The sequence below is a fragment of the Marmota flaviventris genome, chromosome 2, assembly GCF_047511675.1.
Source record: "Marmota flaviventris isolate mMarFla1 chromosome 2, mMarFla1.hap1, whole genome shotgun sequence".
Taxonomy (NCBI): domain Eukaryota; kingdom Metazoa; phylum Chordata; class Mammalia; order Rodentia; family Sciuridae; genus Marmota; species Marmota flaviventris.
The window spans coordinates 103,194,071-103,217,904 of NC_092499.1; the positions used below are offsets into that span (position 1 = coordinate 103,194,071).

A 23,834-nucleotide genomic window follows, 5' to 3' on the forward strand; every position below is an offset into this window, starting at 1 on the left:
TATTATAACATAGAAATTTAAACTACCAGTAAACTTAGAAGAGTCATTTGATAATAACTAGCATGTATTTGTTTTTGTGTATATGGTGTGGGATACTGAACCCAGTGCCCCTGCACATGAACATGCAATTATGATTAAAATTCAAAACCAAAAATCAAACAAAAACACTTAGCAAAACAGAAACAGGAGGGAACTTGTTCCACCTGATAAAGAGCAATCATGAAAAGATTAACATCATATTAAATGGTGAACGAATGACTTTTTTCCCCCTATGATTGAGAACAAGGCAAGAAAATCTACTCTCACCATATCTGTTTATGTTTAGCCCTGTCCTGATGGACCTTGGGTAACAAAAATTTTTAATACCTTTCACAATAAAATGGAAAATTTCAAAAATGTTGACTATTTATGAAAAGTTGTGAGAAAATATGTATAAAACCTAAACACAGAAAACTAAAAAAAATGCTACCGTGAGAAATTACAGAAAAACCAACTAAGTATAGAAAAACCAACTAATAGATATGCCAAACTCACGGATCAAGACTCATTAGTAAGATGTCAACGTCCCCAAACTGATCTATGAATTCATTGTAATCTCAATCAAACTTCCTGTAGAGCTTAGAACTGTTTGTTGTTGTTGTTTGTTTTTAATAGAAACTGACATGGTAATTCTAAAATTTGTATGGCGATGCCAAAATATTTGAATTGTTTATATACCTGATATTAAGACTTTCTATAATGCTACAGTAGATAAGACAACGCCATAAAAACAGAATAACAATTTATGGGAAGAATAAAGAGAATCTAGAAAAAGACCCACCTATAATGATTTTTGATACAAAATGTATTTGGAGGGAAGGGTAGACTTATTGAAAAATAAGTGGTACTAAAACAACTACATATTCATAATATGGTAAAAATCAACTTAAATTCAAAATGGTTCACTGATCTGAAAGAAAACTAAAACTATAAATCCTAGAACAAAATGTATGAAAAATCCTCAGGGGAAGGTTGAAATATCTGGAAAAAGTGAAGTAAAAATTGTGGCAAACCTTTCCTCCCAAAAACTACTAGAAAATGAATCAAAATGGTCAAAAAGAATAATTTTGGAGTCTGGAAACTGACTAAAGATAAACAATATATAGAGAGATTAAGTCATTAAAAATTCCTGAACATAAGGTACTAACTATGAGGGCCTGTGTTTTTTTTTTCTTGTTTGGAGATGCTCCCATGAACTTATTTCATTCACATGGTTTGAATAGTAGTGCGGTCAAAATGAAGTGCCTGTGTTTAAACCCACAAAAGAAAGCACAATGGCAGGTAACAGAATCTTAACAGAGAAACCAGAACACAGAGAAAGATTATTAGAGAAAAAAGAACAAAGTCCCAGAGATCAGAATAACATCAATCATTTCAACATGTAGAAGAAGGAGAGAATCCAAAGGACAGAAAAATTTTTTGAAGAGAAAATGGCTGGAAACCCCCAAATCTAACTAATCTACAAATGTGAGTTCAACAAACCCCACGTTGGATAAACACAAAGTTTTCAATATCCACACATGTAACAGTCATGGACTGTTGAAAGCTAGAAAAGTGAACAAGTGAGTGGCAGAATGAATACAGAATAAAACTAGATAGGAACTGGAGAAAAATAACTCATCAGGTACAGAAAAATAACAATATGATTAATTGCTAATTTAGTATCAAAAACAAAGTCCAGAAGAAACAGTTAACATGTTCAAAGCAATGAAAGAAAAAAACAAAAAACTGTTAAGCAGGAATTCCATATCCAGCAAAACTATCTTTGAAAATTGAAAGCACATTACACCCACAGATAAATACAGACTGAGAGTATTCATAATAAGCAAATCTGTCATGTTAGAAATACTAGCCACGTGTGGTGGGACACTCCTGTAATCCCAGAGACATGGGAAGCCAGCCTCAGCCTTATCAACTTATGGGGTCCCTCTCTCAAAATAAAAAATAAAAAGGGCTAGGGACATGGCTCAGTGGTTAATCCCCAGTACCAAAAAACAGGAACAGCAGATTGAAGAAATTACCCTTTATTCCTCTTTTTTCTTTCTTCACATTCAATCCACCAACAAGGAATTTTATATCCAAAATATGCCCGGAATCCACTAAATTTTTTTCACATCTTTCACTACCTTCATCTGAGTAAGAACTGAGAATTCCCTTCTTGATGTCTACAATAGCCTAACTGGTTTTTCTTCCCCCTACAGGCCATATTTCCAATTATATTTCTTAAAAAAATTAGATCATTTTATATTTCTGCTTAGGACACTCTACTTGGCTTACCATACAATTTGTTGTGACCAAATATACCATTATTAAACCCTCTCCAGTTGAACTTTGGTATCATTCTTTCCTTTTCTCCACATATTTTAGCCCACTGAAATCCTTATCTTCTTCAAATTACCCAAACTTCTGAATTTTCGTGTTGTTTCCTCTGCCTAGTATGCGCTGTTGGCAGATCATCAACAAGGCTAGTTTCTAATTCAGATCTCTGCTCAAATGTCAGATCACAACTCTGTTTATCCTAGCCACCATCACTTGCTCCCTTTTGCCTTTTAAAAATTCTGTAAAGGCATTTATCAATATTTGAAGTTATAACATTTATTTGCTCACTTATTTAATGTCTACCTCATCTAATAAAATATGAGGATCATGAGGATAGAGATATTACTATCTTGTTTATCACTGGATGTCCAAGGCCTAAGACAGCATTAAAAAATTATGGAGTAACAAGAAATTCAAAGTGGATCAGGACCTAGAAATTAGATGAGAGATCCTGTGCCTAACAGAGGAAAAAGTAGGTCCAAATTTTCATCACGTCGGATTAGGCCCTGACTTCCTTAACAAGGCTCCTAAAGCACAAGAAATAAAATCAAGAATTAATAAATGGGATGAACTCAAACTAAAAAGCTTCTTTTCTACAAAAGAAACAACGAGGTGGAGAGAGAGCCTACATTTCTGGAGCAAATTTTTGCCATACATATGTCAGATAAACCTCCAGGATATATAAAAACTTAACACCAAAAAAATAAACAACCCAATCAATAATTGGGCTAGGGAGTTGAACAGACATTTTTCAGAAGAAGATAAGAATTCGATTAACAAATATATGTTCAACCTCTCTAGTAATTAGAGAAATGAAAATCAAAACTATTCTAAACATTCACCTCATGCCAGTCAGAATGACAGTTATCAAGAATACAGACAACAATAAATATTGATGAAGATGTGGGGGAAAAAGCACACTCACACATTGCTGGTGGGACTGCAAATTGGTGCAACCAATCTGGAAAGCAGCATGGAGATTCCTTAGAAAACTTGGAATGGAACTACCATTTGAACCAGCTATCCCCATTCCTCGGTCTACACTTAAAATCAGCATGTTATTGTAACGCAGCCCGATTCACAATAGCTAAACTGTGGAAGTAATCTAGATGCCCTTCCATAGATGAGTGGATAAAAAAAACAACTATGGTATATATACACAATGGAATATTACTCAGCATTAAAAGAGAATAAACTTATGGCATTTGCAGGTAAATGGATGGAGTTGGAGAACATCATGCTAAGCAAAGTAAGCCAATTCCAAAAAACTAAAGGCCAAATGTTCTCTCTGATAAATGGATGCTGATCCGTTATGGGGAAGGCATGGGAAAAATGGAGGAGCTTTGGTGGGGCAAAGGGGAGGGTGGGGTGGAGAGGGGACATGGAGGCAGGAAAGATGGTGGAATGAGATGGACACCATTACCCTAGGTATAGGATGACTGCACATATGGTGCGACACTACATCGTGTACAACCAGAGAAATGAAAAGTTGTGCTGCAATTGTGTACAATGAATCAAAATGCATTCTGCTGTCATATATACCTAATTAAAATAAATAAATTAATTTAAAAAATTATGGAGTAAAGTTATACATGATATATACATATACACACACACATATAAAAACACACACATATAACACGTTTATTTTAAATCTTACATGAAAATATAAACACTTCAAAGGTTTAAAATTCCTTTCTTATTTTATATTTTAAAATGTTATATTTTATAATTTTGATAATCTTTTGCCTCTATTTACTCAATGATGAGAAAAAATGATTTAAAAAGACAAAACAAAACACAAACAAGTCAAGTTGGCTTAAAAGGAAACCCAAACTAGGATAAGAAAAGTTCTGAAATCACAAACAAGGAAGAACAATAATTACACTGACACTTCGGGTAATCTAGCAGAGAGAGTCATTGAATATTCTAGAGCCTATGGTGCAGCCTGTCTGCAGAGATTTCATCAAAGAAGTCAGTATTATTCCAGTTGTCCCAATAGTTGCACGCTTCTTCCCTCACACATTTACATATTTAAGACAAGACCTAAGGAACTACAAACAAAATCTAAATTAAAATATTAATGTGACTTGAAGTCTAAAAACTGCAACCCAGAGATTAAAAGCTGTAATACAAAGTATATTACAGCAACAAAAATGAACGCAACACTAAAAGTTTTCTTTAAGCAAATTCTTACAGAGTTCTCTAGGTACAACCTAAATTTAAACTATCATTGTAGCTTAATTTCTAAAGGCTAGTAACTGAAACATGAAAAATATGCTACCATAACAAAACCCATCAAACATCTTAAAAACTTTAAATGAATTCTTACAGCATTATCAGAATAAAAATATTCACTTTAATTAAATGTTTGCTTAAACAATATTTCAGTGAAGGACAAAGATGATTCAAATGCATGCAATTACCTCAGATTGTGATTTCAGTGTTGATGAGACAGGAAAATATCTAGGCAGCTTATAACCAATTTACCCACAGGGTTGTAATTAATCATCAAAATTTATTCACTAAAGTTGTGTTATATTTAGAATCAATATTTACTTAGGAATGGTATATTTTACATAGTGTTTGTAAAAGACTTACTACAAAATAACTTTTAAGTTAGGTATTTCACTTACCAAAATGCAGTCCACTTTAGATTGTACAGTTTTGCTAAAAGAAAAAGAAAGTTAGGTTAGTAGAAATAAAAATCTTATTAAATACCTGAAATACTCTCAGATGTGGTAATTAGCTCTCCTTTTTATGAAAAAAAAAATATATATAAGTGAATGTAAGTGAAACTCATTATCCTGAAATACTCTTTCACAAAGTACAACAAAAATCTATTTCCCACTCACTGTACTAAATTAAATTTTAAAGCACAATCAAAATATTTCTGTTTACTGTTCTACTCAACCTACTGTTGTTACACTAAAATAGATGTTTTGAATACAAAACTAAATGTTGTTCTTTTTTAAAGACAGGGTTTCCCTATGTTGCTTAGGCTGAATTAGAACTCTTGGACTCAAGTGATCCTCCCATCTCAGCTTCCCTGAGTGCTGGAACTACAGGTGTATATCATCATACCCAGCTCACAATTAAGTTTCTAATGACATATAAGTGCAGATGTATTACTATGCTGAGAAACAGGACACAGAGTTTAAAATAAATTATGAATTTTACTGTCTGCCTTCTTTTCCGGACAATGATTTGTTTAGAATTTAAAAAGCCATAATGATGTAATATGCTATAGCTCTAAAGATCTGACATAAAATAATTCTTTTCCTCTTTTCCTTTCCTGTAGCACACACATACACAGATGCACATGCGCGCCCGCATACACACACATCTCTCTCTTTTCCATAACAGGAATACTTAGACATAAAAGCCATAATAAAAGATGAACTAATACAGTAATATTTGGAGGGTAGAAAATTATATTTAGAAACTAAATAATACAAATAAAGCCACTACATCAGTTTAATTAAACTATAATACATAACACAAATGAAGGGAGTATAAATTAACTGTCATTTGGATTTTGTTACAATATCTATTAACATGCAAAAGCAAATGAATCATGCAAGATAAAATATCATTAAATAGATTATCTTCCATAAAAGGTCTAGAGCCAAATGAATGTAAAAAAAAAAAAATGGGTTGATCTGTCTTTGTATATACCTATACAGTTAAGCTATAGAGTAAAAGTTAGTATTTTATATCTGATCTATTAATGCAATTAACATCAAAATCTGTACCCAGATCTCAAGTTTCATTTTTTTTTTGCAAACAACAAAGTATGATGAGATTAAGTTTAGTTGTATAATTCACAATGACTTAAAGGAGCAAGAAAAGTAAAGGAAACCTCTAAGTAAACAGGAATGAAATTCCCTTTCCACAATCCTACAAAAGATTTTTAGAGGTTTTAAAATCTCCTTTTATGATCACTGTACAGTTTTATCATTCATTGGCAACTAATGTGTGCTACCTCTTTTCAATAACTCTCACAATGTCCCTTAAGATCACAGAGTAATCTATGGATTAGGAATTGCTATTAAAAAGTAACATACCCAGAATCTAACCATCCCTCAACACCTTGGTCGAAATCAACACTGTTTCTTGTAATCACTATTTCTCTTATCCTGCTTTATTTTTAACTACTAGCATATTATATTTTCATAAATTTATTTATTTAATGGCTATCTTCCCTGGCTAGAATTTAAACTCCATGAGAGTAGGCTTTTTTTATTCACTGTTATATCATCTGGCACATGTTAGATATTCAACAAAATCTGCTGAATAAATAAGTGACAAAAAACACATTGAGTCCCCCCATATGAAGAAAACTGGAACTGGGGCCATTGAGAATGACTTTTTTGAGGTCCATCCATGTTCAACATAAAGTCCATCAATTTTAACCATTAATCACTGAAAAATATCCCACTGAATCCCAAGTTTTATAAAGAAAACAACATGAAACTGACCAAGTGATTATTTTATAAACCATAATCTCAATATATCCCCATTTATCAGAAACTGACTATTCTGGAGATTATCTAAAAAGGATGAGTATGCCTATATTAACTTAATAAAATCTCTAGAAGGTATATGTAAAAGATAGTCTTTTAAATGATTTAATTAAAAAGTAAAATGGAAGTACTTCTGAGCCGGTTAAGAACCCTGGCAATCACTTAAGCTAGCCACTTATTTTTAATACATACTTAACACTGACCTATTAGAATGATACAGGTCAAGTTCAAGTTCCCTTGGTTCTTTTTTTTAGTTGTTGATAGACCTTTATTTTATTTATTTATATGTCGTGCTGAGAATTGAACCCAGTACCTCACACATCCAGGCAAGTGCAATAGCACTGAGCCACAGCCCCAGCCCTCTCCTGGTTCTCTGTCTAGTCACATACCACTCCCTACCTTCCAAAAGGCAACCATCATTAATCTTATGTATAACTTTTTCAACTGTTATTTCGAAATTTGGATTAAATACACAAATATCTATAAGTATATATTATTGTTCTGTGAAACATTAAAATGTTTATTAAGATGTCATTATATTGTGCAGATTCTACGATTGCTTTTTCACTCAACTTTTTGAGGTCCATCCATATTGACATAAAGTCCATCAATTTTAACCATCAATCACTGAAAAGTATCCCACTGACTTCCAAGTTTATTCATTTGTTAAAAGACAATTACAAAGTTTCTAGTTATTCTACAAATGATATTGTAATAAGTGTTTTGTATACGTCTCCTAATATAAACCCACAAAAATTTCTGTTACAAATCTAGAAGTCTATTTTCTGGGGCTTATGAATGCATGTTTTCAATTTATTATATATTACCAAATTCCTCTCCTAAGTACTTATATACATTTGTACTTCCATCAGCAGTATATGATAATTCCTTTTTTCTATTACCCTGTAGATATAGTCCATTAATATATGATACACATATATAATATATATTAAAAATTTGTAATTCAAAAGAATACAATTTTTTTAAAATTTATCATATTCTTCTCAACCAGTAGCAAAGTGTACTTTTTCATCTTTTGTTGGACATATAGGTTTTTCTTCTCCACAAATTGTTGGTTCCTATCCTTTGGCTGTTTTTAAGTGGAGTTGACTGTTATCCTTACATATCCTGGCTATTAATTTTGTTATACATATTTAACTTCTGTTAATGGTACCTTTTATTAAAATTCAAAAATTTGACTAAATTTTACCTATCATTTTTTTCCTTTATAATGTGATTTTTTAGGAGGGTTTTATTTAAGAAATCCTATCTAGCTAAATTTACAAAGGTATTCTATGTGTTATCCTAAAAATAAGTTAGCTTTTAAAATTAGATATTTTCTCTAGTTGGGATTTGTTCTTGTATATGGTATGATGCAATATACATATTTTTCCTCTCTGGCAACCTGGTTGTTCCTTATTTTATTATGCCAAATTTCCAGAAATGCTTGAATCTGTTTTGGGCCTTTCTTTTCTGTTTTATTATTGGTCTACTTGTCTATCCCTAAGTAATGCCACATTTTAAATTATTAGGTTTAGTTATTTGATGACATAACTCTCCTTCCCCATCTTCAAGGGTCTTCATAATTCTTGGACCTTTACTTTTCTAAGTGAATTTTTCAGTCCTACAGTTTTTTAGTTGTAGTGATGCTGCAGTTTGAACTTGCAGGAGGGGTATACTGACAATCTGGATACATTTTCATCAGTCCTTAAAGTGTCTGACAATGTTCTCTGTAAACCTGTTCAAAAATTTTAGAAAGAATCCATGGCAGCTTATAGATGGTATTTTTGAATTGTATCTTTTTCCCCTACTACATATTCTAGTTGATTTCTGCTTATATGGAAAACTCCTGGTTTTCTAGGTTGACCTTTATCTCAGTCAACCTTCCTGTACTCTTTTTAGTTCTAATAGAATGTAAATTCTCTTGTAGATAATAATTTCATTTATAAGTCATAATATTTTTCTTCCTTTCAATCTTTTTTTTATTGTTATCAATGAATTTTTTGTTTTATTGATTTAATTTTTTTTAAATACATGACAATGGAATGCATTACACATATAGAGTATAATTTTCATCTTTGTATTATGTTCATGCCAATTCATGCCTTTATACATGTACTTTAGTTTTTTTGCATTACAATTCTTATTATACATATATACCACAAATTTTCATATCTGTTTATATATAAAATATGTTGACACCCAATTCGAGTCTTCAAACATGTACTTTGGATAATGATGTCCATCACATTCCACCACCCTTGCTAATCCCCTGCCCCCTCCTTTTCCCTCCCAACCCTCTTCCCTATCTAGAATATATCTAATCCTCCCATGTTCTCCCTCCCTATCCCACTATGAGGCAGCCTCCTTACATCAAGAAAACATTCAGGATTTGTTTTTTGGGATTGGCTGATTTCACTTAGCATTATCTTCTCCAATGCCATCCATTTACCTGTAAATGCCATGATTTTATTCTCTTTTAATGCTGAGTAAAATTCCATTGTGTATATATACCACATTTTTTTTAATCCATTCATCCACTGAAGGGCATCTAGGTTGACTCCACAGTTTAGCTATTGTGAATTGTGCTGCTATAAATATTGATGTGGCTGTGTCCCTGTAAGTATGCTGTTTTTAAGTCATTGGGTATACTCCAAGGAGAGGAACAGCTGGGTCAAATGGTAGTTTCATTCCCAGATTTCCAAGGAATCTCCATACTGCTTTCCATATTGCCTTTTCAGTCTTTCTGTTTCTTTTATTCTCCTCTGTTTTCTAATTACGTTGGCTACAGTTTCCAGTATAATGATGAAGAGTAGGAGTGAGAGCAGTTATCCTTGTTTCATTTCTACACTGAAGTGTTTACTTCTATACTCATTGTAATCAAGAATAATGCTGGTGACATTTTTTATGATTAATATAATTTATCATTTTTAGGGAGATAGTCAGGGCTTTTGCTCTTCTGTTCACTCATCACGAACATTCTTCAAAAGGGAGTTCTGCCTGGACTGTTCTCTAACTTCATATGCTCATGGTTCAAACATTTATCTCCTCAGAAACCATCCCTGACCGTTATCTTAAAAACAAAAACAACAAAAAACAGCTCTTGTCACCCTCTATCTCCTTTATGCTAATTTACTTATCTTTATTGTAATTATTGCCACTGGTATTTATGTCTGTCTATCGAAACTTCTCTACTAGCGTATAAGCTTTATATTAGAGGCCAAGAAGTGTCCATGTATCTTTTTTAAAAACTATATTTTTGTTGACTCAGTTCTCTTTTTTTAATTATCACTTTTTATTATTTATTTTTATTTATGCTATTAAAGTTGAACACAAAACATGTATTTCCCATATTTTTTTTAAAAAAGTACACTAAAGAAGGATTGTAACTTTATTCCTATTCCTGAAAAGTTTCATCTTTTAAACTATACCCTATAAATTTTGTTGTTTAAGTTTTTGTAATTTAGGGCTTGATGTGTGTATATATATATGTACATTCTATTTTTAAATTTACTGATCCAATTGTCTTCTCATTTCATCTGGGGCATGTGTTTTCCATGATTTAAATTTCCTTTGAGACCCAGGTAACAGTCAATTTTTTAAAAAACTAATCCATGTATTCTTTAAATATATCCATACTTTCTACTTATTTTCTAGAAGTCCTTCTATATAGACATTCATTTAATCAAATGTAATAATTTTAATATTCAAATCTTTTATTGCCTATTTTTTCTGTTTTTTTTTTTGAAGGTGCTGAATCCCAATCTTTACTTGTGAAGTTAATCATATATACATTTCATTTTGGCAGGCTCACAGTACTTTGTGGTTACAAAACAGGAATCATTATTCAAAGAAACAAAATATTACGTAGCTACAATTAGATAAGAAGAATATATCTTGGCTTAGGCATAAGCAAGAATTTTTCCTTTCAGTTCGCGTTTTGCTTTGAGCTGCTTCTGCTTAGTTAGCTTTTAATAATAGTTAGAAATGTCCCAGACTATTGGCCTATACCTTGACTATTCTTTCTTGACTTACTGACTAGAATCGGCACCACGGTTATGGCAAGTGGGTAACTTGAAAAGAGAGGCTACTAATTTTAATCAAACAAGAGTAAGAGCACAAACCATTGTGCACAGGAACAAGAACAAGTTGCCCAGTACTAAGCACTAATCTGTCTTCTTGACATTAATTCTTCTTCTCTAGATTTTAATTTAATTTCTCAAAAACTTCCTTGACTGTTTTTCCTACAGGGGGTTTTTCATTAAACATTAACAATTTATGTTCTACAGCTGAATCATTGCATTTAGAGCAAACAGATTTATTCTTTAGAAGTAGTTGCATTAATTGGGAAAGTCATGTTTTTTCCTTCATACTTAATGGTCATATGAGAAGTCGCACCTATACTTATTAAAGGAATACAAAAACAAACCAGCCCATTCCCAGAAACATACTGCGCTCCTCCAGAGGATGGACGCCTTGCGCCATCCACCTCAGTAGGGCCTTGCCATTGCCTGAGTCAGGGGAGGGGGGCAGCAAGTCAGAACTTAATCTAGGCATCGTGGTGCCTGCTTATAATCCCAGCAATATGGGAGGCTGAGGCAGGAGGATTACAAGTTCAAGACCAGCTTCTCAACATCAAAAATAAAAAGAAGGGCTGGGGTTGTGGCTCAGCTGTAGAGCACTCACCTAGCAAGTGTGGGGCCCTAGGTTCAATCTTCAGCACCACATAAAAATAAATCAATAAAGATATTGTGTCCAACCACAACTAAAAAATAAATATTAAAAAAAGGGAATGGGGATGTGGCTCAGTGGTGAAGTGCCCCTGAGTTCAATCTCCAGTACCAAGAAAGAAGGAAGGAAAGAAAAGAAAGTCAAGTCAGTCAGGACCTAGTTGAGTTCAGAGTCTGATCAGAATTTGGTCCTTGACAAGGGCCTGGCATCAGGTAGGATCCCCACACTTTACTTCTTCCACAGGGTCAACAGAGGTCACAAGTACAGATCTAGTGTAGGGAAGTAATATGAACTCCTCTTTGATTGCTTATGTTTTCTCAAGGAAATACCAATGAACATCATGAGAAGATGGTACTGATGCTTGTGGGGATTACAGTAGATAAACAATAGAGATTATTTTAATAGGAATTTCATTAAATCTGTATAATACTTTTGATAGTATGGCCATTTTGTCAATGTTAATTCTGCCTATCCAAGAGCATGAGACATCTTTCTGTCTTCTAAGATCTTCTTCAATTTCTTTCTTTAGTGTTCTGTAGTTTTCATTGTAGAGGTCATTCACCTCTTTTGTTAGATTGATTCCCAAGTATTTTTTGAGGCTACTGTGAATAGGGTAGTTTTCCTAATTTCTCTTTCAGTGTATTCATCACTGTTGTATAGGAACACATTTGATTTATGGGTGTTGATTTTATATCCTGCTACTTTGCTGAATTCATTTATTAGTTCTAGAAGCTTTCCAGTTGAATTTTTTGATAGTCTAAGTATATAATCATGTCATCAGCAAATAGTGATAGTTTGAGTTCTTCTTTTCCTATTCATATCCCCTTAATTTCTTTCTTCTCTCTAATTGCTCTGGCTAGGGTTTCAAAGACCATGTTGAATAGAAGTGGTGAAAGAGGGCATCCTTGTCTTGTTCCAGTTTTTAGAGGGAATGCTTCCAATTTTTCCCCATTTAGAATGATGTTGGCCTTGAATTTAGCATATATAGCTTTTACAATGTTGAGGTACATTCCTACTATCTCTAGTTTCTCTAGTGTTTTGAACACAAAGGTGTGCTATATTTTGTTAAATGCTTTTTCTGCATCTATTGAGAGGATCATATGATTCTTATTTTTAAATCTATTGATGTGATGAATTATGTTTAATGATTTCTGTATGTTGAGCCAACTTTGCATCCCTGAGATGAACCCCACTTGTTTTAACTAGAGTTTCTGAGATAAGTTAAATATTCAAATAACACTTTTCATTTTTAAATTTCTCTTTGTAATTACTGACACTTACTTTATTAACTCCCATACTATACTGATGGACTATGTAAGACTATGATTTTTATATTTTCTTGGCACAGTGTTCCATTTATCATGATCTAGTATCTTTTTTCCTTAGTAATGCCATTTTCCCTTAAATTCTGTGTTGTCTCCAATTAATTTTGTTAAATAACCTTTCTTTTTGTGGTCTTCTGAGTATCTACTACTGATAAGAAGTTTGTGTCAGGGCTGGGGATGTGGCTCAAGTGGTAGCGCGTTCGCCTGGCATGTGTGCGGCCCGGGTTCGATCCTCAGCACCACATACAAACAAAGATGTTGTGTCCGCCGAAAACTAAAAAATGAATATTAAAATTCTCTCTCTCTCTCTCTCTTTAAAAAAAAAAAAAGAAGTTGTGTCAGTCTCCTTTAAGATAGATCAATTTTTCCTGTGATTTATACTTTTTAAAATTTAATTATGAGTCCATTTTAAGTGAGAATTATTCTTCTCAAGTAATTCCTAAACATGTCTTGGGTTGGTGTCAGTTTTCTCTTGTGATGTGAAATATTTAAATTATTAATTTATTATCAGCAAGGATTATTTTTTCAGAGCAGTCATATATCCCTTGGCTCATGGAAACAGTTTCACATCTGCCTCTTTTTGAATCTAGGGATTTAACGGCTTCAGACCCAGTTTTACACTAATTTAATATTTACAGTGCTTGTACTATAAGGGGCTTATCAAATCAAAACTTCACAATCAAGTAATATAAGCACATGGTTCTGGATCTCATAATTTACCGTTCTCTGTGCTCTGGGCAACTATCAAGTTTACCTGAAACTCTTTGGGTCTATGGATTCCTCTTTTTAATCAAATTTCATGCGCAAAAATCTCTCTTCAGGCTCTAAGCTTCACATAGTTGATGGGTTTCAACTATCTGTGAAGGTACAGAGCCATGTGACCTATACTTTCCTACTAACATTAAGATATTAATCCCAACATTTAAGTTCTGTATCAAAACATGAAAACTACTACAAACCATTTAGGATTTAGTTCTTGCTTACCTTTTTAAAAAAAAAAAAAAAAAAAAAAAAAAAATATATATATATATATATATATATATATATATATATATATATATATATATATTTTTTCAGTTATGGATAGACACAATACCTTTATTTTATTTATTTATTTTTATGCAGTGCTGAGGATTGAAGCCAGTCCTACACATGCAAGGCAAGCACTCCACCACTGAGCTACAACCCCAGCCTTTCTTAAGCAAACTCTCCCTAACCCTTTTTACTGGTACCTATGACTTTCTTGATTTTAAGCAAATATCTACCTACCTACTTACTCACATACATATATATATGAAACATTGTTGTGTATTTTGCTTTTGACATTTTATATTTAAATCTTGAGTGTGGGGTGAGAATCCTGTCACAACTGCTCAACTATACCATCTAGAAGACCTTTACTATATATATTAAAAGTACAATAAATAAGTATACAAAATATGTAGAGTTTATATGTATGTAGTTTTCTATTAATATTAATAGAACATATTTGGAAACTTCCTTCAAATTCCAACACTCTAACCAATAAATTCTTTCCTTTTTTCCATATTTTCTCCATTGTATATTCATGAACACGTCCAATTTTTACCTATGTATACTCAACGTAGGGTATTATCTAATTTTTTTTTACCAAAAGCATTTTCTACCGATGAGTTTCAACTTTTTAAAATAATGTACTATAATATCCCATTTAGTGGATATTATAGTACATTATTTTCATAACTTCCTAAAATAATCTGAATACTGGACATTTTTATTATTTCAATTAAAATAATGCTTCAATGTTCTGTTTCAGCTAATGACAAGGTAACTTAGAGTAACCCTGCTACACATAAGTTATATACAGTGGACAAAATATTTTTTAAAAACCACTAAGGCAAAACAGTGACCAAAAGCAGGTAGAACCTGGAGAAAAGTCATCCTTTAAGGTACACTGAGATTCCATCTCACTCCAGTCAGAATGGCAAATATAAACAATACAAATAAAAATAAATATTGGCAAGAATGTGGGGAAAAAGGTACACTCATACATTGCTGGTGAGACTGCAAATTGGTGCAACCACTCTGGAAAGCAATATGGAGTTTCCTCAGAAAACTTGGAATGGACCCACCATTTGACCCAGCTATCCCACTCCTTGGTTTATACCCAAAGAACTTAAAATCAGCATACTACAGTGATGCAGCCACATTAATGTTTATAGTAACTAAATTTTCAATAGCTAAGCTATGGGAACCAACTTAGGTATCCTTCAACAGATGAATGAATAGAAAAAATGTGTTATATATACACAACGGAATACTATTCAATCATGAAGAAGAATAAAATTATGGCATTTGCAGGTAAATGGATGGAACTAGAGACTATCATGTTAAGTGAAATAAGCCAATCCTCCAAATGCAAAGGCCTAATGTTCTCTCTAATAAGAAGATGCTAACCCACAATAAAGAGAGGGAAGGGAAGACTAGAAGTACTTTGGATTAGACAAAGGGAAATGAAGGGAAGAAAGTGGAGATGGGAATATAAAAGACAGCAAAATGAATTGAACATGACTTTCCTATGTTTATATATTAATACATGACCAGTGTAATTCCACATCATGTACAACCACAAGAATGGGAAATTATACTTCATGTATGTATAATATGTCAAAATATATTCTACTGTCATGTATGACTAAAAAGAATAAAAAAATTCAAAAAGTATATTAAATGTAAATAAATTTGCATTAAGGGGCTGGGGATGTGGCTCAAGTGGTAGCGTGCTCGCCTGGCATGCGTGTGGCCTGGGTTCAATCCTCAGCACCACATACAAATAAAGATGTTGTGTCCACCGAAAACTAAAAAAATAAAAATAAAAAAATAAATTTGCATTAAAAACTCAAAATTAACAAATGGGAATATCTGTGTTGATCAATGAGGCAGAGGAATATATGTGGAATTAATTATCTTTTCACCATTATTCTCACTAGTTAAGATTAATGAAGTTTTTCAGAAGCTGAAAAATATGCACAAAACACATTTACTAATGAATAGTGAATCAATGATATACATTTGAGCTTGTACTTAAAAAAGGTAGATATCTGCCTTCTTAATATTCCATAATTTAAATGTTCATTTTAATTTCTGAATAAAACTATTAATGATTTTATATGCAAAAACTTGTCAGATAATGTAGATCGAGCATTAATATTTTTCTATTTTAAATATTCTCTAAATTGTTGACAATTTATTCTATTTGATATGCATAAAACTTAGTTTCACTGGTTTTGAAAAACAATTACTTCAGTGGTAGGGTGCTCACCTAGCACATGTGAGGCACTGGGTTCAATCCTCAGCACCACATAAAAATAAATAAATAAAATAAAGGTAATGTGTCCAATTACAAAAAATATTAAAAGCAAAACAAAACAATTATTTCTGAGTTGGGGGTGTAGCTTAGTGGTAGAGGGCTTGCCTAGCATGTACAAATCACTCGGTTTGACTCCCTCCACCACCACTGTACTACCAAAAAAAATAAATAAATACTTCTGTAAAAATCTTAAATAAATAGTATATATCTAATTGTATTTTGGTATTAGTTAAAAACAGTAACAAACTATTGGTATCATAATTTTGCTGTGGTATTATGACTTTTATGTTTTTGAAACATAATAACCATTCATTTTCTAAATCTTTCAGTTTAAGCTTTGCATATCAAGTCAGATCACCAGTATGTTGTAAAGTAAACCTGAATCCTATATCAATTGAGTAGGGAAAGAGAGGAAGAAACATCAGCAAGTAGAAAATTTAAGCACTGAAGATATAATTTTAGAAAGCATATTTTATTTTCTCCAAGTCAAACTATTAAGTGGAGCTGGATAAAACTTTCTTACATAGTGTGGCTATACAAAAACAAATTTAGGAAGCATGTGTTTAAAAATTAACAACAACAAAAAACCCGAACATCCAAACAACCTTAACCTAAGTCTACTTTACCTCACAGAAATACTTTATAAAAATAACATGTAATAATTTCTTCATTTGAGGCTTAAACATGACATAATAAGTAAATTGACAGTCATGGGCCAAAAAATAGTTAGTATATAATATATTGTAGGTAACAGCAGCCCTGGAAAAACACTTAGATACCTTGCTTACTTGAGTCCCAGTTTTCCAATACCAAGTTTGGTCTCCATTCAAAAATTTAATACTATTTTTATATTTACTTGGAATCCCTGTCCGAAGTCAGACTCACAATTGCTGTATACTTACATCAACTATCTTCTGTATTAGAAACAGATATCTGTGAATATTGTTCAAGATTTCATCTAAGGAAAATCTGAGGTAGGGGAGATATATATGCATCTATAAATTTTAAAAGTGTTTGTGTTCTATGCCTGCTAAGACAAATTAAACAAACCAGCTTCTGCTCCTATGAAATAATTAATTCTGTTAAAAATACACTGACTTCAGATTCCTTTTGCAGACTGTGACTCTGCTCAGAGTACATTACAGGAATATGTATTTACACTTGTCCCAATGAATGTGAAGTACAGTTGAAGATCTCTCTTATCCCTTATCTAAAATGCTTGGAATCAAAATGTGGATTTTAGAATTTTTCAGATTTTGGTGTGTGTGTGTATGTATGTGATCTCTCACAGATGAGATCCAAGTTCAAATAACAAGATTCATTTATTTTTTAATACATACCTTCTACACATAGCCTAAAGGTAATTTTACACAATATTTAGTGTGCATGCATTTTGACTATGATCCAGCATTATCAGGTTGGATGTGAAATTTTCTACCTCTGGCATCACGGCAGTATTCAAAACATTTCAGACTTTGGATTTCGATACTATGGATGTTCAACCTGTATTTATTCTTTAGTTTGCTTATACAAGAACACAAATTGTTTTTAAATTCTTTTATAACTATAGTAATAGTACTAATTATATGAGAGTTGAAAGGTGTAGCCAGAAAAATATAAAGTACATAGAAAATAATTATTACACCATGCAGATATTTTAATTCATGTAGTTTATATTAAAACTAATTGGGATCTGTGGGTAAGGATGTGGAGAAATATGGTAATTCTATGTTTATCTTTTTGAGGAAATATATATTTCAATGAGTAATGTCAATGTAAAATGGTAAAGGTTGAGAATCCCTAATCCAAAATGCTTAGGATCAGAATTATCACATTTTGGAGTTTTCCAGATTTTGGATTATTTGATAGAACTTGCTGGTTAAGTATCCCTCATATGAAAATCTGAAATCTGAAATTGAGCATAGATGATTTGTATTTTGGATATTTGAGATCAGAGATCCTTACCCTGTGTATTTTTCTGAAAAACAGTTTAGCATTTCCTCATAAAGGTAATGAGAATTACCATATAATTCCACAACTCTACTTTTAGGTATAAACACTCAAAGAAATATATAAACAAACTTGGATACAAATGTTTACAATAGCATGGTTAACCAAAAAGATGAAAACAATTTGCATCTCCATCAATAAATGAATGGATAAACAAAATGTGGTAAATCAGTACAATGGGATATTATTTACCATAAAAACGAATTGTGTAAAAATATATGCTACAACATGGATGATTACTGAAACTTTATATTAAAGAAGTAGACATAAAAGATCGCATTATATCCATTCATCTACTGAAGGGCATCTAGGTTGGTTCCACAATTTAGTTACTGTGAATTGTGCTGCTATACACATTGATGTGGCTATGTCCCTGTAGTATGCTGTTTTTAAGTCTTGTGGATATAGACTGAGGAGAGGGACAGCTGGGTCAAATGGTGGTTCCATTCTCAATTTTCCAAGGACTCTCCCTCCATACTGCTTTCCATGTTAGCTGCACCAATTTGCAGTTCCACCAACAGTGTATCAGTGTACCTTTCCCCCCACATCCTTGCCAACACTTACTGTGGTTTGTATTCATAATAGCTGCCATTCTGACTGGAGTGAGATGAAATCTTAGAATAGTTTTGATTTGCATTTCTCTAATTGCTAGCAATGATGAACATTTTTTCATATATTTGTTGACTGACTGTATATCATCTTCTGAGAAGTGTTTGTTCAGTTCCTTGGCCCATTTTTTGATTGGGTTATTTGGTTTTTTGGTATTTAGCTTTTTGCTCTATATGTGTAATATGAATCGTAATGCATCTCGCTGTCATATATAAATTTTGAAAAATTAATAAAAAAGATCACATTAATGTATGTATATGAAGTATTCAGAATAGTTACATACAAAGACAGAAAGCAGAGTGACTGGTAGTTACCAGGGCATTGTGGGGATGGGGGAAAATGGGGAGTGACAGGTTTTATAACTAGATGGAGGTGATGTTTACACACTATAAATGTACTAAACACCACGTAAGAGCATACCCTAAATGGTTAAATTTATGTTTAAATTATAGATTTTACCTCAATAAAAATAAATAATTAGAACTATAAGACTAAGAAAAACCTCATTTGGATACTTCTAGTACCTAATCAAGAAACAAAATCCAAAGTATCAATTCTGTTTTTAAATTCAAACTGCTTTTAAAATAATCATAGTTCATTGGTTCTTGTTCATTCTTATGAACCTTCAGGGGATCTGCAGTGGTATGTCACATAAGGATATTTCTGTCAACAACGGACTGCTTAAATGATGATGGTCCTATAAAATAACATCACCTACTGACATCATAGCAGCCTTTAGTTAAATATATTCTATGCTGTTTGCGTGACAAAACTAATGAAACATTCCTCAACATTTGTACTATACTTTGAAATGAAATTAACCTATAGACCAATGTTTCTCAATGTGGTACTGACATTATGAATGGCATCCCTCTTCATTTTATTGGCTTGTCCTACTCATTGTAGGATGTTTATCATCACTGGATGGGACCCACTAAATGCCATCAGTAGCACTAAATCTGGGCCCACTAAATGCCCAGATAGTGACAACCACAGCTGCTCCCATATTTCCATTTGTTCCTAATTGAGAGCCATATCTCTAGACTGTAAAAAGCAAAATAATTTCACAAGTGCTGAGGCGTGCATAAAATTCCATAATATGTAAACTTAGTGATTAACAAATGAGTCACTTCAAAAGTTCTATTTAGGTATGGAAAGCAAACTTTGCTTTTGACATGGAATGCTTATTAAAGGTTTATTAATTTTACCATAAAGCCAATTTTGTGGTACTGAGCATAAAAAAAATTCTAACAAAAGAATAAACTTTATTGCCAAGTAAAGTACCTGGTACCCATTGCATAAATATAAATACTTTGCCTTTCATTTTTAATTAAGGACGAAAACTTTACAGATAAAACTGATTCTACCGTTCCTTCCTCAGCAGTGACCATTGTCTGGAAGTTATCATTCTCATGAATTTGTGTATTTTTATTACAAATGTTAAATATATCTATAAATAAAATATTGCAATTTTGTTGATCATGGCCTCTTGATCAGTCAGCTGCTGGCAAAACAAGGTATACTGTTTTTAGAGTAAATTCTTTTTCATAAGCGGGGGATTAACTCTCTACTGACAAAAACGTATAGCAAATACATACTCCAGTAACATAGTTGTTTATTATCAAATATTGTGAACTGCATATAAATGTTGTGCTCTATACTAGTACATGACTTAGAAGCACAGTAAGTGTGTTTATACCATTATCCTCACCAACATGTGAATAATGTATTGTGCTATCAAAACAGCCAATGACTATCTGAAAGTAAGAATTTTTCAGCTTCATTCTCTTTACAGGCTCACATGGTCCACTGTTGATTGAAACATCATTATGTGGCACTTGAATGTGTTTTTCTATATGAAAAATGATTCTGGTGTTGTGTTTAAAATTTTTTTTCCTTATCAGGTCACAAAGAGATTTATTTATTTACTTTAAAAATATTTTTATTAGTTTTGAAGAAATTTTTATTTTTATGGTCTTTATAAGGAAGAATTCTGCAACTACTAGTTATATGCTTTTAACTTAGATGCACCATTTTTATACTCCTCCAGAGGTTTTGGTAAAAAGACGATTTATATAAAGGCCATATTACAATAATAAGCATGTAATAGGTTCTTAATAAATGCTACATGACACTAGTCTAACCCTGACACTTCCAGTTATGGAAATTGAGGATTAAAAAAGTATAATGAGGGCTGGGGATATAGCTCAGTTGGTAGAGTGCTTGCCTCACATGCACAAGGCCCTGGGTTCAATTCCTGGCGGCGCGCACACACACACACACACACACACAGGTATAATGAAGACAGGGGTTACTTTACTGACTTCTAGAACAGGAAAGAAGTTAAATGATTTATGTAAGTTCACACATTGATTTTTATTTGTCCCCATTATCCAGGAAGAATGCTAAAACATTGTTGAAGAAATTTTTATTTTATTCATTTATTTGTATGTGGTGCTGAGAATCGAACCCAGTGTGTCACATATGCTAGGCAAGCGCTCCACCACTAAGCCACAATCCCAGCTCCACAAAGAGATTTATTTTCTCCTAAAAGTCTGCTTTTTAAATTTAGGGGTTCAATTTTTCTGGATTCTGTGTGTAATATGACTCTCCTCACTCCATATAAATGACTATAGGTCCCAATGGGCCATCATTTCCCTTGTAGATAAAAACTTTTGTTTTGTTAATGTGTTTCATTAAGCCTAGCACTTTGATACACATTAGGCAACTCTAAATGTATATTCAAAAGAAGAAATGGAGAGAAGAGAGAGAAAGAGAGGCAAGGGGAAGATAAAATGTAGGAAAAATATCTAGATATTGCTCCTTGATACAAACCAAGTATCATAACATAAAAGTCAAAGGGTATTAAAATAGACTCTGGAATGCTAGAAGCAAAAATACTGCTTATGTGTAACTGGACACTGACTCTGCTCTTTCTCCTCCAAGATGAGAATATTCTGCTTATCTTAGTGCCAAATTAATTCAAAACACAAAAAATTTTAAAAAAACCTGATATGTCAGTAAAACCATTTATTAATGTCTTTGTAGAATGTTCAGGGAAATCTAGGTATAGAAAGGCAATGACATATTGAAAACCTGATACAGCAATTCTAGCTGAACAATTCCTATAGGGAACGTGGTGGTAAACATCATAGGAAACCTAGAGATGGGAAAAATTGATTAAAGATATATTGTATTACTTCCATTCAGAATAGTCATTGGCTCCTATATTTAAAATTAAATAATGCAGGAACATACAACAAGTAGGTAACAGTGTCTTCCCAACAATTCCCAACCTGAAGTTCAAGTGTATGTGTGAGGGAAGGCATTAGAAAATAAAAAGAAGAATGAGGTCAAAGACATGCCTCAGTGGTCCTTAACAAAACAAAACAAATATAAAACTCTAATATTCCTAGATCGATATTATATCTAGTTCAGTACAGTCATGAAAGTAATTCTTAATACTTGATGAAAGTACACACCACTACTTGCCCAAATATCACATCATATCTAACTTCTAATTTTTAGAAATAGAGGAGAAGAGGAATATACTAAATAGCACCAAGGAGATGATATCAGCAAAATTCAGATGAAGGGTTGCTTAACAAATAAAAACTGTTAAGAAAAAAATTTTAAAGGGAATCTATAGATTAAGAGGTATTAAACAATGGTACTATAATATTATTGATTGAAACAAACTGTAACCTCTCCTCCCCAAATGAGATGCACCTAGATATCTGAGTATTGATTATGTTTGCTGCTATTAACAAACTACTCTTTTAGTGTCAATCACAGTTATATTTATTTATAGATGAAATCATAAATGTGAGGATTCCCTTCAAAATAACCAATGGGGGTTATGGGAAGGTTATTAACAATGTCAAAGCTGAACAATAAAGATATGAGGGTTCATAGTTTTTTTCTCTTTTTGTAATGTATCTGAAATTTTTCACAATGAAAATTTTAAGGGGAAAGTGCTTAGCAGATCCATGTAAAAGAAAAGCACATCAATCATGTATGTTCTAGAGCTGAGACTAGTTTAAGACCCCAAAACCTTCTGATGTTGATTCAAACTATGAAACAAACATTAAAATAGACAACACAGAAAACTAAGAATAGCAGATTGAGTCACTATTGTCAATGACTACTGGGCCACTACTTGATGTTTATTAAGCAGTCATGGAGTAATACTGAAAGTGTATGTTGGTAGTATTTGAAAGCTTATAGATTATATGACTAATTTTCACTTTCTAGTGAGTTATTTTCTCTTTTCTGCTGTTCTTCCACATATAGGCGTCTTTCATTAAATGATAGCTGATTGCTCCATATCCTGATTTTTTCCATTATAATATTTACGAATAGCACTAAGAGGATATAACACGCACTAAAAGGATTATAAAAAAATCTGTATTTTTAAGCAGGCAGTATTCTGAACAAAGTTTGCTGCTTCTTTAGTCTCAATCCATGTTTCTCTCCTTTTTTTCCCCCAAAAGCAAACAGATTTTCAAGTTGATAACAAAAGTTCACAGAGTCAACAGGCTTCAAGTATATAGTGGATAGTCAATTTTGTCTTAGGAAAGCATTTACTCATATATAACATACTTTTAAAAATTAAATCTTCAAATGAATTATCTAATAAGAAATACTGTGATATATATAGCAGAAATAAAAATTTTAATCAAGAAAATTGTGGGCTCTAGTCCCACAATTTTGGGAAATTTCTTCTCCTAACAACAATTATCTATTGCCAGAAGTGAGTTATAGGAAGGCTTAACCTTTGCTAAACTTCAATGCCCTCTAGTGCTGATTCTGCAGAAGTAGCTGCAGTTTCCAAATACAGGAAAATTTAGTTGGTCTATAGGATAGGTAAGAAAGCCCATAAAAATAATAAAAGGAGCCAGGAGGCAGGTGCATGTACACTGAGAC

The 23,834-nt window shown here is 32.5% G+C and overlaps 1 protein-coding gene across 3 annotated transcripts in view; it reads right to left on the reverse strand.

The window, feature by feature from the left end:
* Positions 1-23,834, reverse strand: part of Rfx7 (regulatory factor X7) — a 133,817-nt gene that overhangs the window by 76,042 nt on the left and 33,941 nt on the right. For all 3 annotated transcript variants that reach the window (XM_071608293.1, XM_071608291.1, XM_071608292.1), the window contains exon 3: positions 4,995-5,028. In XM_071608293.1, the coding sequence (XP_071464394.1) occupies positions 4,995-5,028 (34 nt within the window). The remainder of the gene's footprint in view (positions 1-4,994; positions 5,029-23,834) is intronic.